Raw genomic sequence first — 16,682 nt, forward strand, 5'->3', positions numbered from 1 at the left:
CTGTGTGTGTGTGTGTGTGTGTGTGTTTGGTAACATCCAGGTAATTCAGGTGGGAGATGGGTCATGCACCTTGGAGAAGACACACATGACGGGTATTTAGGCGAACCCACCGATTGAGCGTCAACATGAAATTCTGCAGCCTGTTACCATGGTAACAGGAAGTCTCAGTGGTAGTGGCCTGCAGTGCCAGCTCTCTCTCTCTCTCTTTCTCTCTCTCTCTGACACATGTACAGAGCAGCATAGTCTCTTAATGATGTTTCACCAACTCGCCCACTCATCACCAGTCACACAATGAGTCTTGCCTAGAGAGTTAAAGAGACAGCGATGAACAGCAGCGAGGACACACACACAGAAACTAAACCTTAAATTACCGATCAACCTATCACCTATTGTTTCATTTATTATTTTATAAAAAGTCCTAAAAGTGACAGAATCCAGAGCCAACTAGAACACCTTAACTTTTGTTTTGTCCAAACAGTCAAACAAATCTAAATGTCTGCCTAACTTACGCACACTAAAATGCTCATAATGACAATGTTAACATGGTGATGTTTAATGTTTACTATGTTCTCCATCTTAGTTTAGCGTGTTAGCATGCTAGCATCTGCGAATTGAAATTAGCAATGTCATTAGCTTTGCAGGTATTTTTGGTCATAAACCAAAGTATCGGATAAATTATGATTTTGACCTGCTGGTGGTGCTCTAGTTTAACTCAGAGGATCAGAGGAAGTCAGGATTCATCCTCTGAGCACCGTGTGGACACCTGCACCAACTTTCATGTCATCGCTTTGTTGTTGAGGCGTTTCACTAAAATCAACCTCCTGGTGGCGCTGGAGGAAAAGTCAGAGGATTCATCCTGTGGGCACCATGAATGTCCGACAGTCGCCATGGCGATTGGATAGCTTAAAACCCAAAAGGTTTAGTAGTAACTATTTCACTATGGATTATCCTGGCATTTTTTTTTTTTTTTTTCAATTAAAATTTTGTGAAAAAGTAAAAAATGCTGATGACAACGTCTCAGAGCTCAAGGTGATGTCTTCATATTGTTTATGTTCAACTGTCCAAAACACAAAGATATTCAATTTAAAAGTGATAAAGAAAAGCAGAAGTTCCTCACATTTCACATTTGTGAAGATGGAACCAGCAAATGTTTAGCATTTTGGCTTGAAAAGTGATTAAAAGAGTAAATAATTAATCGATTATCAAACTAGTTTACATCTCTAGTTTATACAGTTAATACAATATAAACTAGACAGAAAAAGCTCATGATATTGGTTAAACAGGAGCTGGAACTTTTTTTTGTAATCTTTTATGAAATTTAGTGATTATCAAGTACTGAAATGATTAATCAACAAATTAATTGACATGTTTGATAGGTGATACATTGTTCTCCTTTATTTCAAAGAATTGCCAAACATTAACTGGTTTCAGCTTCTCAAATGTAAATATTTGCTGCTTTTCTATAATTTATATGCTTGTAAATGTAAATACACTCATCGGCCACTTCATCAATACAATCCAATACAACAGCTCTGCCATAAATTCTACTTTAGGTCGTAGTGGGTATGGTAAGGGTCCTGTATGTTAATGTGGACAAAATATTAGAAACACCATTCAATATAATGCACTCCAGTACACCACCACCACCACTCACTACGACCTCAATAATCATCATAAAGTAAAATTATCACCTTTCTGACAATGTCAACAAAAACTGAAAATGTTATAAACTTCATAAAAGTAGAATTTATGGCAGAGCTGTTGCTATGGATCGCATTAGATTGGCCGGTGGCCGGTGAGTGTGTGTCATACTGGGTTCTGCGCTGTCGGTCGGACAAAAGCAGCCATTTCAGTTCATCACATGAGGCTCAGAGGATTATTCTCATGATAGGCATTTCTGTAACATTTTTTAGAAATGAAAATAATCATTAGTGGCAGCATTAAAGCAGATAATTTTCTATAAACCAAATTAATTAGTTAATCAACTGATCGTCTCTGAACTAAATTGATATTTTCTACCCAGATGTACCTGTGCCAACCAGCTCATCTCAGAAGGTGAAAAGGAAAATTAAAGAGTCCCAGTGAGACAAACATCCAAGAGTCTGATTGGCTGAGAAAGATGATTGACTGTTGTGTAATTAAAAAATTAATTGTTGGAAGGTAGCACTGGATCTATACTTCTCATAGTCCATCATTCACACTGTTATTTATCACACAAAAAAGGAGTGAGTGGGATTAAGTTGCCAAGGCAACGTGTCCTCTGATCCACCACTGCAGTTGTTTTCTCAGTACTGTGAGGACATTGGGAGTTTAAGGGTTTTTTTTTTCCATCCTTCAAACAAGCTCAAATGTGTTTGCTTTATTTGTTCTGATCTCAGAGAAAATGATACGTGTAAACGACTGTGATTAAATTCAAACTCATTTGCTTTGGTTATGTGTCTCCGTTAGGATTACAGCTATATTTAGTGCTATGTAAATCAACATCGGAGAAAAGACGTGCGGTGGCGGAGACTCGACAGGATGCAGCTTCCTCCTCCTCTGAGCTTTTCATCCAGGAAAAAAAAAAATGCCTCAAGACTTTCACAGTGTCAGGCATCATATTTGTAAGCTTTTTTAAGAGTATGTCAGTTTTCGACACAGCACCCACAATACTAATTTGCAACTAAGTGGGGATTAGAAGAACTTCCCCTCTCCTCTCCTCTCCTCACTGCAGAGCTCTTGCCAACTTGTGGCCCGGCGCTGCAAAGTCACTACTTGAACTTGAAGTGGGGGGAGAAAAAAAAGACTCTTAACTCAGAGTTGTAATTAAACTAAATTTTAGCAATTGTCAGTTCTATTGTACAATATTGAACAGGAGTCACAAAAGTTTACAAGAGGCATTGGTTCAAAAGGAAGGATCATACTTTGTGTTATGCAGGTTCAGGTGACTTATGAACAGTAGGGCTCAACAGAGAGATAATAAGCAAAAATCCCTTCATATTTAGCTCAATCTTATGACAAGATCAAAACAGTGGTGAAAAATGTTGACTCATAACATCATAGTATTACCTAGTAAATATGCCACTACAACATGTTCCTTTGATTTCAAATGTTTCAAAAACAGCAGACTGCTGTAAAAAGCAGCTTTGAACACCATCCTGTAAAAATGTCCTCCACGATAAAACTTCTGAAGCCAGACAATTTGGTATATTTAATATATTATTGTACATCTGTGGAGGCTTTATGTTGATTTACTTGGTATGTTCTAGAAACGCTAGTTGCAGAGAGGCACCAAAAATAAATAAATATGTAAAACCAAAAACCAAGAATATGACAGGATTGTGGTGAAAAGGTCCATGCCATCTAAACATTTTCAGTGAAGTACACTTTCACATTTAGTCACCCGTCGGACAGCACCAAGTCCCCCCCCCCCCCTCACCCAAAAATAACCACCACCATAACAAAAACAAGTGTGTAGGAAGCACATCAACAGCCTTGGAGAGACGTAACATCTTTGTTCTACAAATGGACAAAATACTATTGCACACACAAAGTCCTTTAAACACTACACTACACTCATGGCAAAATGGGGTTCCTATTGTTATTATTATTATTATCATTATTCTTATTTTTGGATGACTACGTTTCTGCAGGAAAGCTCCTGAGATGAGAAAAGTTTTCCTTCTTTATGCAAATATTATCAAACGGACTGTTTACTGAAAACATCCACAAGACAGCTGATGATTCCCGCTCCAGTCCTTCCTCAGTCGTTTTTGTGCAAACACCTGTTTTTGTCCTTTGTGTTTCTCACCACATTAACATCCATTAACAACATTCTCAAGACGGGCTCGCCTGCCTGTGTTTTCTTTTCCATCTTAATTCATTAAAAAGGATGTTTTTTTTTGTTTTTCCCCCCAACATGATCATTTTTCTTCAGGTTTTCCTCACAAAAAAAAAAAAAAGCTTCAAGTTATTATTATGGTGACGGTCATCACTTGGCCGGTTCTCCTTGCCAGGTAGAATTTTAGACTCACCTGGAGGCACTTTGTGTCACGGCCGTGTGTCATATATGTGCATATAATTGAATGAGTACAAACTGTCTCCTAACACACCTGAGATAGACAAGAGGCAACAGCGAGGACAGTCATAGAAAGATTTCATCTCTAATTCTCTGAGGGGGCCACAAGGATTAACACCAATTATTACTTGAGTGATGCTGAACAGCATTGTCTTTGTGTGTTGTTCGTTTTAGCCCTTTTAAGTCCCCTCCTCTACTCTGCTGCAGCCTTCAGAAAGAAGACAGATGGACAGAATCTAAGAACCCACCACCAGCTTTTTAAAGCCGTTTCCCCCCACAGAAACGGAAAAGCATGCTGGCCCTTCCTTTTAGTAAGTCTGCCAGTGTCGCTCTCCCTCTCCAAAACATTTCTTTCTCACATGGTAGTGTTTATTAGTAGCCAAAGCTGATTGTTTATGAGTGGACATCACTTTGGGGGAGTAGGTGCCACATAGTTTCTGCCCTGAAGACATACTGTAGTGAATCCTTCGTACCTGACCTCTGACCCTCTCAGCTCAGTGCCACTTTTTTCTCAGTTATCAACACCTAGCTTGGAGAGCCCCTGCCTGAACTCATGCAGCTCGTCTATCTTTCCATCCAGAATATCCATGAACTTCTTCAGCTCGCCCTTCATGTTGCCCTGCTTTTGTTGGCTTTCCTCCATGTCCATCTGAAGACCCTCTATCCTCCCCTCCAGTTCCTTGTTCGTCGTCTCTGCGGCCTGCGAACAGATAGATAATCAGAGAATAAAATTTACTTTCAATGCGGCAAAGAAGTCAAATGGCAGATATACCAGGAAATCAAGTTGATCTCCTGAAATGGACATCAATATTTGACTTTCTTTTTTTAATGTTAGCAGAGATGTCACACTAAAGAAGACCTTTTTTTTGACTCACAGCTACTTTTAGAAAAAGATAAAAGCAGTTCAACTGGCCTTTCAAGAATTTTATCTCCATATATGCAATAAAAAACAAATATCAAATATCAAAAATACAATTATCTAAACTGAAAACCAATCTCACATTTAGGAAACATTTTTGTATGTGTGGGGCTGGGAGGGTGAAGTGAATCTTTCAGACTAGCAGGCGACACGAGTGACACATTAATGCCAAAGATACCATTGCTGGGAGGGGTTTAAAATAGGAGTGCTAAATGGGTGTTGCGCCTGCATGACTGTATCCTCCAGCTGACTCCTGAAACCTGATCTCCATGTGGGGTGTCGTCTTTAAATAGAGGCGAGACATGACCACAAACACAGAAGTGGAGTAGGTAGAAAAAAAAAAAAAAAAAAAACACGTTAATGTCAGTGGATTAACTTTAATTTGGCGGCACGAAAATAGTTTTATTTTATCGACTCATTTCTCTCTGAATGGACTCTGGTTCAGTTTTTGTTTCGGGCCTCGTGAATAGACGGAGGTATTCGAGAAATCCCATTGTCTCTGCTTCTCCTCCGTGTGGATAGCCGGTTAGATAAACTCCTGCTTCAGCCAGTTCTGTTGTCACTGTCATTCATCCAGCTGGCTGTTGCAGAAACAAACCAGGCAGTCGAGCTTTGTAGAGCGCAGGAACTTCAGGCATGCCACTGTTGGTTTTATTCTCCTCCCTGCCCCGGCTTGAAAGGCAGCACATGCATGACAGCTTGGATGATAAAATCGTGCTCTGAGTCAGTCAGAACAGGGCGAGAGATGAGCGTCACTATCAATGCAGCTCATGTCAGACTTGGCAATAACAGCGCAGTCATTCACCGAGCCTGGCACTTCTGGTTTCACAGAAAGTCTGATATTACTCAATGAAACAAACCCGTCTTGAAGAACAAGTGCTCTTTGTTATGAGGAAAATGGGAGGTGATGGGTGTGAATCTGTATTGTTTCGGGGCTTCTGGCAACAAAAGAATCTAAACACCCAACTTAACCTCACAGACGCAAACCACACACCTACGGAAATGTGACGAATGAGCCTCAGTCATTACACCACAGCTCTCAAACAACTTCAGCTGTGTTTGTAGATCAAATCTGCGCCGCTAGGAAACTAATAAGCCGTGACAGAGATGTAGTATCTCTGTTTCACGCTGCTATAGTCATGGAGAGAAATACCTTTTCAAAAGGCAATAATCCACTCAACGTTGTACTGGGGATGAAGCTTCATTAATAGATACAGTAACCAGAATGTGCCTTAGTGAGACACGTGACAGCAATGTTGTGTCACCAGCCTTCGGGCAAAATGATGAATAGGGACTCTCATTCTCCGTCTCCGTCTGAAAGCGCTGCTTACGCCTCAGAGCCTGTGTGTTACCTCGGTGTGACAGCCATCGTGTCCTCACGTGTGCTGGAAAGCTCGAGGTCTGTGCAGCTCTCTTTATGCTCTGTAGTAAAAAAACGCACCTGAGAGAGAGAGAGAGAGGGGTTTGTGGGATTTTCTGGGTGCTTTGAACGTACCTGCAGTTTGGCGGTGATGGTCTCGCACTCTGCCATGAGCTGAGGGATTATCTCTGCCTGCTTCCTCAGGTTCTCCAGTTCCTGGGAAAAAAAAAATAAGTTCAGCTGTCTGTTCATCAAAAGTCAAGAAATCTTATCAGGTTGATGCTTTGTAGATTGTTTTCTTAAGAACACCAGGGCACGGGTGGACTATAGCGCCCCTCTTTTCTTCTTTCTATACTGCTGATATGATAGCTGAGTTTCAACTGTAACATTTTTTCAGATACCTTACTTTGAGGATTATCAACATGTTTCTCTACAAATCCTTTTCCCCCATTTAACAAAACAAGTCACATTTTCAAATGTTAGAGGATAATGTGACATTTTGGGAAATACACTTATTCGCATTCTTGCTTGACAGTTAGTTAGCAGCTACTTAGCTTAGTTTAGCATAACTAAATCTGCCAACCAGCATCTCTAAAGCTTTCCAATTTACATGTCATATCTAATTTGTTTAATCTGTACAATCACAATTTACTGAAGTGTAAAACTGACAAGTTGTGGTTGTTTTCGGGTGCTTATGTGCCAGACTATTTCTTGGTCAGGAGCAGTGACATCCTGGATTAAACACATGAGATATAACATGTTTATTATTGAGCTTTAGACATGCTGGTAGGTGATTTTGTTACCTTTGGACAGAGCCAGACTAGCTGTTTCCCCCTTTTTGGTCAGTACCAAATAAATATTGAGGTTCAATACCCAGCTCTAGCATATATTTATATTAAGTTGACAATGTTGATTTATGTACACTGCCCCCTGAAATAAACTATATACAAAAGTGGCAGCAATGCAAAGCAGGTAAGGAAAAAAGAAAAAAGAAAAAAAAATCATCCCAGACTTTGAATACTGAAGATTCAGCCTTGTCTCTGTTTTTCCGCCTCGTGCTCATGTTTGTTTTCTATTATTGTTCTGAAAAACTCATTCCTTCCCTGGTTTTAAGACAAACACTACATATAATTTCATAGCTTCCGTCACTGCTTCAGGTGCTTCCACACAAAGTAATAATTGGCTGAGTCTTTGTAGTCACCTGCAGCAGCTTTGTTCTGTCAGTTCACAGCTGGCCAGCGCTGGGTTCAGCACCACAGTGAATGATTAATAATTCATTGGCACGTTTTTAATTGGAAGAGTTGAGCGTGTGCATTTCTACAAGAGGGTGAGTCACTCGGCAGATGAGCCTCTGTGGGGCTGTCTGCTGTATCAGTGCTCTGCAAACAACAAGATTTCTTTTTGCTGGCCACTCGGTCAGTTTCAGGGCATTTTGGCAGATGCACAGAACTGTGGAAACGTGCAGCCCCCCCGAAGGGCATGGTTCTTTGATTATAATCTTTCAAAATCAGCTCAGACTCTTTGAATTACTTCCCTTTTATTCTATAAGAAATACTGCTCTCGAAGGAAATATTTATACGTTCTATTAATACTCAGGCTGCCAGGTGGTAAACTAGAATATCCCAGACACACTGTTCACCTCTGGGAATCTGACTGGGTCTTTATGCAGCATAGCCACTGAATTTATTATTAAATTCAAGCTACACAATGAGATGATTCATTGACTAGACAATTGACAGACAATCAATCAACAATTTTTGATGATCAATGATCATTTATAAAGCAAAAGTCACTTCACTTCTGAAATATGAGGATTTCTTTCTTTTCTGTTTTATGTTACTGAAAGTTTCAAATCGTTTGTTGTTGCAACATGAAGACATCAACTCTGGGAAACTCTGACAGACTATTCTTCTAATATTTGACAGACTAGACAATAAATCAGTAAAAAGTGGTTTGTTGCAACCATCATACATGTGTTAGAGAGAAAGTAAAGCTTGATTTGTAGTGTCAGGTTTGTAATCCGCTCTAAAAACTGACAGAAAGCAGTGGCACATGACGGGTCAAACTGTATAAAATATCTAAAATAATGTAGCTACTCCAAACTTATAAAGCCATAACAAATGGCAAAAAAGTACTGAAAAAAATGTGTTTTTCTGATTAAACAGATATATATATAAACCGATTTTCTTTTCTTTTTTTGCTGTTTTTTTTCTTATGTTTCACACATGGCTGAACGTACACCCCATCAACTTCATGAAAAGGAAACCCAGACAGTGCAGAAAAAAGCAGGAAGAATAAGAGATTGCCAGAAGTCAGTCCTAATCATTTGTCTGCACACTGAAGCAACATTTTACCAGCAATGAGCAAAGGTCAAAAGACTGTGTGGCCGCGCAGGGCTCGTCCTCATTAGAAATAACAGCACCATTAGGCTCCGCTGAGCTGACAGTCAGCTAGTTTAGATTACGGATGACTGATGTAGTAGACATAAGGCAACTCCACTAATGGTATTTGTGCCAAAATTCCCTGCTGCTCTGATTAGAGACAAAGTCAGTGGATGAATTTACATTTACCCCAGTCTGACTGTTTTCACGGTGGAGTTCAACTGAAACAAAAACAGGATGTCAGCTAAAAAATATAAAAAGATTATGAAATTATAAGCAGCACAGCAAGTGAGATTAAAAAAAAAAGAAATTGGAGGAGAAAAAACAACAGTGAGCAGTATAAAGGTCTGGGTTTAGCTGGGTAGGCGATCCATAAAAGAACCCAAGATCCCCTCAACAGCACCCATCATTTCCTACTGAGGAATAATCACCTCCTGAGGGAGAGGAGGGGTACTGAGTAAGAACAAGAGGCAAAGAGCACAGTGAAGAAACTCACTGAAATGTAGGAATGAGAAAGTAGATCTGTAACTTCAGAAGATGAAGCGGTGGAGTGCAAACCTGAAAATTATAATTTCTTTAAAAGAAGAAAGGGTGAGGAAGGATGAGCGGATCATAAAACTTTCAGGGTAAGATACAACCTCCTCTGTGAAACAAGCTTTTTGTAATAAACCCCCTGCTGTCAGTCTGGTGCGTGGCCACAGTCCTGTTGTTTCATGACGAATGCGATGCGGACGTCTCACCTGCTCTTTCTCGTGTAGCTCGGTCTCCAGCTCCTGCACTCGTGCACTCAGTTGGGCGTTTCTCTGCTTCTCCTGATTGGCTTCGTTACACTGGGCTTCTAGTTCTGCAATCTAAAACACAGCAAAAGAGGGTGAGAGCTGCTTTATTTAAAAACGTCAAGTTTAAATATACATTTTAAAGTGCGACAGCAGAGGTTCCCATTTTTGTGAATCCATGAATTTGTGGAATACTGGACATTATGGATATTGTAAGTAGTGGCATCTTGAAAACTAAATCTAGCAATTAAAAATAAAACTTGCAGCGTGTTACAGAATGAACAGTATCATTGCCACACCAGCCCAGCTGCAGTAACAGCCCACATTGATTATGAAACTAAAATGATTCTATTTTTAGTGGACATAGAGGCAAGACTCTGGTGCAGGGAATATGAAACCTAATAAAATCACAGTTTCCTCCTCCTTAGAGGAAACTTGCATAAAACTGACCAAACTAAGTGAGGGACTTACACATCACATTGAACAGATTTTAAGTAATTAAGTCACCTAACTGGCAGTGAGAATCTATTATTTTTTTGCCAGTTTGTGGTGCAGTAATGTTTCTTTACTAAAGTCACTTTTTTTTTTGTCCGCAGGATCAATGAACATTGTGTACTTTATTTAACTTCCCTGTAAGAGTGCATGACTGTATTACCTTTTCCCTGAGCGTGTCACTCTCCTCCTTGCAGGCACTAAGTTGTTTCTTCCAGCTTTCTACATTAGCTGAGGACTCCTGCAGTGCGTCCACCAGCCTGGCATTATTTTCTCTTAAAGTCTGCAGCTCTGTTTCCCACTTCTTGGCGTTGGTGTTGCTGCCAGACAGGAGAGAGAGAGAGAGAGAGATCCAGGAGGAGAGTTATTAATGGAAAGAAAATTTAGACAGGTTAACGTTGAATTGCCAGGGGCTTGTGCCCACTGACATGACACATGATGCTACAAAATCCTTCCAGTCATAACTATTTAATTAGCGTGGACGTGCATCACACTGTCAGGAGCTATTTAGACGAGAAATAAGAAAGAAGTGGTGAGAGAAATCTTGAAGGTCTAATGAGCTGTACCCCTGATAAATCCTTTCATACCACAGTGTGTGATTTTTGTCTTATCAATGAGGTTGGACAGGTTGTGATGTACAGTATATTTAGTATGCATCACTGTTCCCTTCCTTATGCATGGCTGGGTTGAAGCGTGCTGCTCTCCATCAAATGTGGACAGACTTGTACTGCAGCATTCTGCAGTCCTCGACTGTTTCACTGCTGTGACACATTTCCACAAAACAAAATCCCAAAGCCTTGTAAACACGAGTAAAAGGGCCAATAAACACAGAGCTCAACTGTGTTTTATAACCACGACAACCTGGAGACGTTTAACAATACATGTAAACTTGATACATCCTGCTGTGGTGAAAAAAAAAAGTTTACTTTCTTTATTCTTAACCTTTATTTTACAGATCTGTAATTTCATATGAAGTTTCCGGAAAATAACCTTTCAATTAGGTTCTAATGATAAGAAACGATATTCTGAGACAGGTGTTTGAGTTTAGTTGGTTGTCCAGAGGAATTTCCTTAACTGAACTGGTCAATTTAAACTAAAGTAATTATGAATTCATCAGTCATTTATCATTGGAAACTTTTGTCCACTACGAAGCACACGATTCAACAAATATGGAGACAAAATACATTTTACATGTTCACTGACTTCACTAAAAGATTCTCTAGGTTACACTTATAATTTTCCATATAATTAGTACCAAATTACATATGATTACATATCAGTTCCTTTGTAAAAAATTATCAAGAACTATGGGATCTGTAAAATAAAGCGTTACTCACACCACTGATGCAGATGTTCATTTACTAAAGTCACTTAGATCTTGTGAGGGAAGGTCTGAAGGTTTTTTTTTTTTTACCTCAGGACCTTTTTCCATCTGGATCAAATATGTCAGTGATGTTTTTGCTGCTACCCAGTACTAATTCTGGCTAAAATTAATCGCTGTAGTTTTAGTCGACTCTGATGCCTTGGGGTCATTTCAGTCCCATCTGGAACTACATCTGGTGTTTCGTGCAATTACCGATTTATACACTCAGCATCTGGATAATAAAAGCCATATAACCAAATAGCAGAGTAATAATAATAATAATAATAATAATAATAATAATATTAATTTTATTTATATAGCACTTTTCAAAAACTAATTGCAAAGTGCAAATAGACAAAAACGAGAAATTACCAGATAAATAAATAAAAGTAGAATTGATACAGTGATAATATCAAGCAAGGTATGAATTACTAAAACACAGTAAAAACAAATATAGTAAAAATAAGAATAACTGATTCAAGAGAAAAGCAATTCTGAAAAAGTGCGTTTTTAAGAGAGATTTAAAAGAAGACGCAGAGCTAGCCTGCCTGATCTCATCCAGCAGGTCATTCCAGAGTTGTGGGGCCCCGACTCCAAGGCTCGGTCTCCTCTGGTTTTTAGCCTTGACCTAAGAATTACTAACAGACCTCTGCTGGAGGATCTCAGGCTGCATTCAGGCTCATAAGGTGTTAGTAAGTCAGTGATATAATCACAGACCAACCCCAAACATGCTTTAAAAGTAATCACCAAATTTTAAAATCAATTCTAACACCCAGATTTCTGCACTGGGTTTTGATACAACCGAAGTGAGAGGAGAAGTGCTCACTGGAGGAGTCTGGACCTATGATAATGGCTTCTGATTTATCTGAGTTTGACTGAAGAAAGTTTTGAGAGAGCCAGTTTTTAACATCTGTAAGACAGGATTGTATTTTAACCAGTTGTGATGTTGGAGTCAAACGAGAAGTAGATCTGGGAGTCGTCCGCGTAAAGAGTGGAGCAGCATCACTCTATAGATTAGATCAGGTGATTTCTGAGCCCTTTGGGGACATGATCTCATCCCAGCAGCAATAAAATGAAGAGAGAGAGAGTACATCTGAGCACAGTTTGGTGCAGAGACATTTAACAACAAGAAACAATAGTGTGGAAGATAACAGGAGCTGCTGTGTTTGGAGTTTAAAATAATTCAGTATGATGCCCCTTGAAGAAAGTTCTCCTGGACTATGGTGAGATTATATGGTGCAGTCAGGTTTACCAAACCTTTTGTATGACTGAGTGAAATTACTGATATGCATAAGTAATTGCATAAGATTGTCCACTTGTCTTGGTAAAAACTCTACAAAACATATTTTTATTTTACTGCAAGAAGATCCTTGAAGGATTGTGATAACGCAGGATGAAAGGTGGTAAATAAGCATTTTGTGTAAAATATTGTATTGTGACACTGCTTCACAAGTGAGTGCTTAATCACAGTGTAGTACTGACTTCTTCTTCGAACAGTTTCCACTCTACTTTGTTCACATTCAAATAACCAAATTCACACCTGTGTATCATCGGATTATACGGCTTATACAACATCACCAGCTGCAGGCAAAATTTGTTTCTGACTTTCAATTTATTTGGCCCTGTTGAGTAAATGAAGGGAAAAATCTTACAGAAGAGGATCACCCGAAAACTGTGGTATAGTATGTTAACACACCATTTTAACTATGGAGTTTGTGCCCAAAGTTAAAACAGTGATAATGTTACACCAAACCATATCAAATTTGGAGTTGGATGAACACCAAAAGACATATGAAAATGAAATAATACACATAGACATTTTTTAGTTGAATGCCTTTTTCACAGAAGTGTAAATATAACATATAAACATTTAAGAACAAATAAGATGTGAGTCACATTAAAACAAGTTCTTCTGATATTTTCATGAAACGGATCCTTACCTCTGCTCTACTGCACTCTTGAGGAGTTCGTTCTCGTTCTTCAGCAGGGCAGCCTCCGGACCGACATGAGAGATTTTCTCATCATCTGTCCCATTAATGCTGGACGCCTGGTTGGTTGACGGTGTCTCACGTCCAGACTCCTGGAAGGTGATGGAGGAATTTTTGTGTTTCGGGGCAGTTTGTGAGTATAGATTCTTCTTACCTGCAGCTTTCTAAAGTCTTTAAATGTGTCTCATAAATACCGCTCTGTGGGTGAGAAAGGGTTCTGGGTTTGTATCGGTGAAACACTCAACGCTCTCAACACGTCAGCTATGTCATGAGAATTACTGTTGCCAGTATTTATCGTGTCATGTGGGCCAGAAGCTTTCTGTGTCTCACAGTTGAGTCTGATTCCTGCCATCTGGAGTCAGTGCAGGCAGAGAGCAGGCACTGTCTGCTGAATGTACCTCAAATCAAACTCTCCCGAAGCTTTTTACATACTAACAAAAAAAATGACTATTTGGATTAATTTGTGTAGAGCTGAGAGAACTTTCTGCCTGTGATTAACCAAAGCTGTTGTGCCTACCAGGTAGTAAGTGGCTTAGTGACCTTTGGCCTTTCTACATCTCTCATTCATGATGAATCACACTTTCACATGAATGATTTCTGTTGTGTTGACTTGTATTATTCAGAAAAGGCTTCTTATGACTTTGTATAAATATTTAACCAAACTATTTAAATACTTGATAATGCCTAAAGCAATTTCTAAAATGCAGAATCTGTGCCTTAAACTTTTCTGGCTCTAGAGGGTCAAAGCGACTGTAGAGGGAAACAGTTGGACAGCAGAGGTGTTGTATTGAATCAGAATTTCAGACAGCAGTGAGATATAATTTACCTGGGAGTGATTACTCATCGTCTCCACCTTCTCTTGAGATTTGTCCCTTGCTAGCTTGGCTGCTTCTTTTACCTCCTGGAACTTTTCAGCAAACTGAAAATGGAAGAAATGAAAGATGTAAAAGAGTTGTGATCAGCTGCAATACAAGATGAAATGTCATCCGCAGTGTGGCTCATTTTAAAATATGTGGGAGTTTATGGAGCCAACTGTCTGATAATGAGGACTGATGAATCTGATACATTAAATCCTCTGATTGTTTTTCCCCAACTGATGTTCAAAGGAAGGAGCTTATTCTTTATTTATATATTTTACAATAAAAATGAAATAAAGCCAAATTGTACTTTGTCACTTTTGAGTCCTATTATTAATACATAATCCTAAATATTTGAAGCTATTTGAAGGCTTATGTGACTTCAGGTGTTTCCTCTCACCTTGGTGAGCTGCTGCTCTGAGGAGAAGCCCAGACCAAACACAGTGTTGGCCCTGCTGTCTGCCCACTGGCCAAACTTCTGCGATGTCTTGGTGAACGTCATGTTGGGTGTGATGGTGCTGTTGATGATGACCTGTCAGGAAATATCAACAAAACAATCTATCATGAATTTCCCATTGATGACACAACCATTTAGCTCTGCTGAGGATCATAATTGTAATCAATAAAGATATATACACGTCTAGCCCTAAGGTTTATCTGACACATGCTCTCTCCAGCAGGACGATGCCTGATGCTGGGTTTTGAATGTTACATGTCTCATCCAACCAAGAGATATTAGAGGATTTCCTGCAGCTGCAGCTCACATGATGAATAGTCTTATTGATTTATCAAAAGGACAAAACCGCTGTTGTATCTCCAATCATACAAAAGTAAATCTGTAATACCCTGCTCATGTCTTTCACCATTCCCACACTGACACGTTTGATTACAATTAGCATATTTATTTTTCTCAGGATGGTCCACTTCGTATAATAATGAAGAATCATACAGTCCTAAAATCCACAGTGATTAAAACTTCCACATTGTCATACACAAAAACCTACTTACTACTTACATACATCTTCTACTTGTCCTTACTATGATTTTACCCATATCAACTCTCTCACCATATTTGTAATTTTGTATGTATTTTGTATTTATTAGATTACAAAAAGCCAGAAGGGAATATCTATTTTAGACAAGTCCAGCAAATTAAGTTCTTGACAAATCAAAGTACACTTTCCGCATCCCATTGATGTAAAAATCATATACAAATCCAATACTGCCATGAAGCTGTCCTGTTGACTGATGTGCAACACTGCCAAAAATTGCCCAATATAACCAGAGATATTAGCTACCTCGCTATAAACAGTGTGGAAAAATCTCTGACGGTTGACAAAGTTATATTGTCTTATTGGTCATTCTTTGTAACTAAAGTGGACAAATGTTTATACATAAAAAGCAAAGAAATTAACATAAATCTACCGAGAATGATGTTAGATGGCAAATTGTGACTTATGGGTCGGAAATAAATCTAAACTTGATGACATTTTTGGGGGTAAGTGTCTCCACAGTGTCCTGAGGACTCTGAAGGAGAATCCATCTTCGATTTCAACACTGGCACACACACAAAGACACACACTTCACAGTGGCGACTGCTGACCCACTAACCTCTAAGTAGTCAAATTACAATCTCCATATTTGCTACAGTGCTCACCTGTTGTAGCTACACAGTAAATCAGCTGCCAGAAAACATCTGCTGCAGTCTAAAATTGTAAACCGGTACACGAGGCAGCAACAGTAGCAACCAATAGATGCTTAAAACGCATTTTAAGCCTGACCAGACGGCACTGATTTGTGTGTGTTCTGCATCGCTGTAAATACAGGCATGTCTAATCCTGCAGTATATGAACAGGCTGCTAGATTTGCCATTAAACACAAGCAGCTCCAAGTTACTCCAGTGCATGCACACAGACCAAACCTCACTACCAAGATATAAGAGAACTTAGAAACAGCACATGCAAATTACCCCGACGATTAAGAAACAATAGAAGACAGTTTAATCACAATGCAGCCCTTGTTTCATAGCAACATGAACACAGGATTTGAGAATTTAAAATCGCTGACAGACTCGTGTCTTTTTCTACGCCCCCATCGTCTCCCTCTTCATCTTTTCAGTGCTGAGGTGTTAAAACAGTTTACACTGCATCATTACTGGACACAGAGACCTAGAAAGCAGAGAGTGAGTTAACACAATGAGCAACATTACACACACACACACACAATCAATAGCCTCTTAGACAATTGTGTCCCATTCAGAACAATGCTAATGGATCCTAAACAGAGAGAGAGCTCACTGCACATACACTAAAAAGCCCCTCAGACCTTTGTCAGTGTCGCATGTTGAAAATATTATAGTTGCCACCAGTGATTCAGGCTGCATTCATCACAGGTTTATAAGGAGTGGCAATTTACTAACGTACGGTAATCTGATTTTAAAATCATAACTCTTTCAGAGGCTTCATCAAAACAAAGATGACCTAATTTCC

At 39.2% G+C, this 16,682-nt stretch overlaps 1 protein-coding gene across 2 annotated transcripts in view; it reads right to left on the reverse strand.

Annotated features, from left to right (window-relative positions):
- Nucleotides 1–2,799: 2,799 nt before the first annotated feature.
- homer2 (homer scaffold protein 2) overlaps nucleotides 2,800–16,682 on the reverse strand; it is a 32,279-nt gene continuing 18,396 nt past the window's right edge. For both annotated transcript variants that reach the window (XM_067585176.1, XM_067585169.1), the window contains exons 3-9: nucleotides 14,594–14,725; nucleotides 14,163–14,255; nucleotides 13,289–13,428; nucleotides 10,149–10,305; nucleotides 9,458–9,568; nucleotides 6,472–6,552; nucleotides 2,800–4,757 (exon numbers count right to left, since the gene is read on the reverse strand). In XM_067585176.1, coding sequence (XP_067441277.1) covers nucleotides 4,569–4,757; nucleotides 6,472–6,552; nucleotides 9,458–9,568; nucleotides 10,149–10,305; nucleotides 13,289–13,428; nucleotides 14,163–14,255; nucleotides 14,594–14,725 — 903 coding nt within the window. In that variant the 3' untranslated portion in view covers nucleotides 2,800–4,568. The remainder of the gene's footprint in view (nucleotides 4,758–6,471; nucleotides 6,553–9,457; nucleotides 9,569–10,148; nucleotides 10,306–13,288; nucleotides 13,429–14,162; nucleotides 14,256–14,593; nucleotides 14,726–16,682) is intronic.

Source organism: Thunnus thynnus, chromosome 1, assembly GCF_963924715.1.
Source record: "Thunnus thynnus chromosome 1, fThuThy2.1, whole genome shotgun sequence".
In the NCBI taxonomy this organism is placed as follows: domain Eukaryota; kingdom Metazoa; phylum Chordata; class Actinopteri; order Scombriformes; family Scombridae; genus Thunnus; species Thunnus thynnus.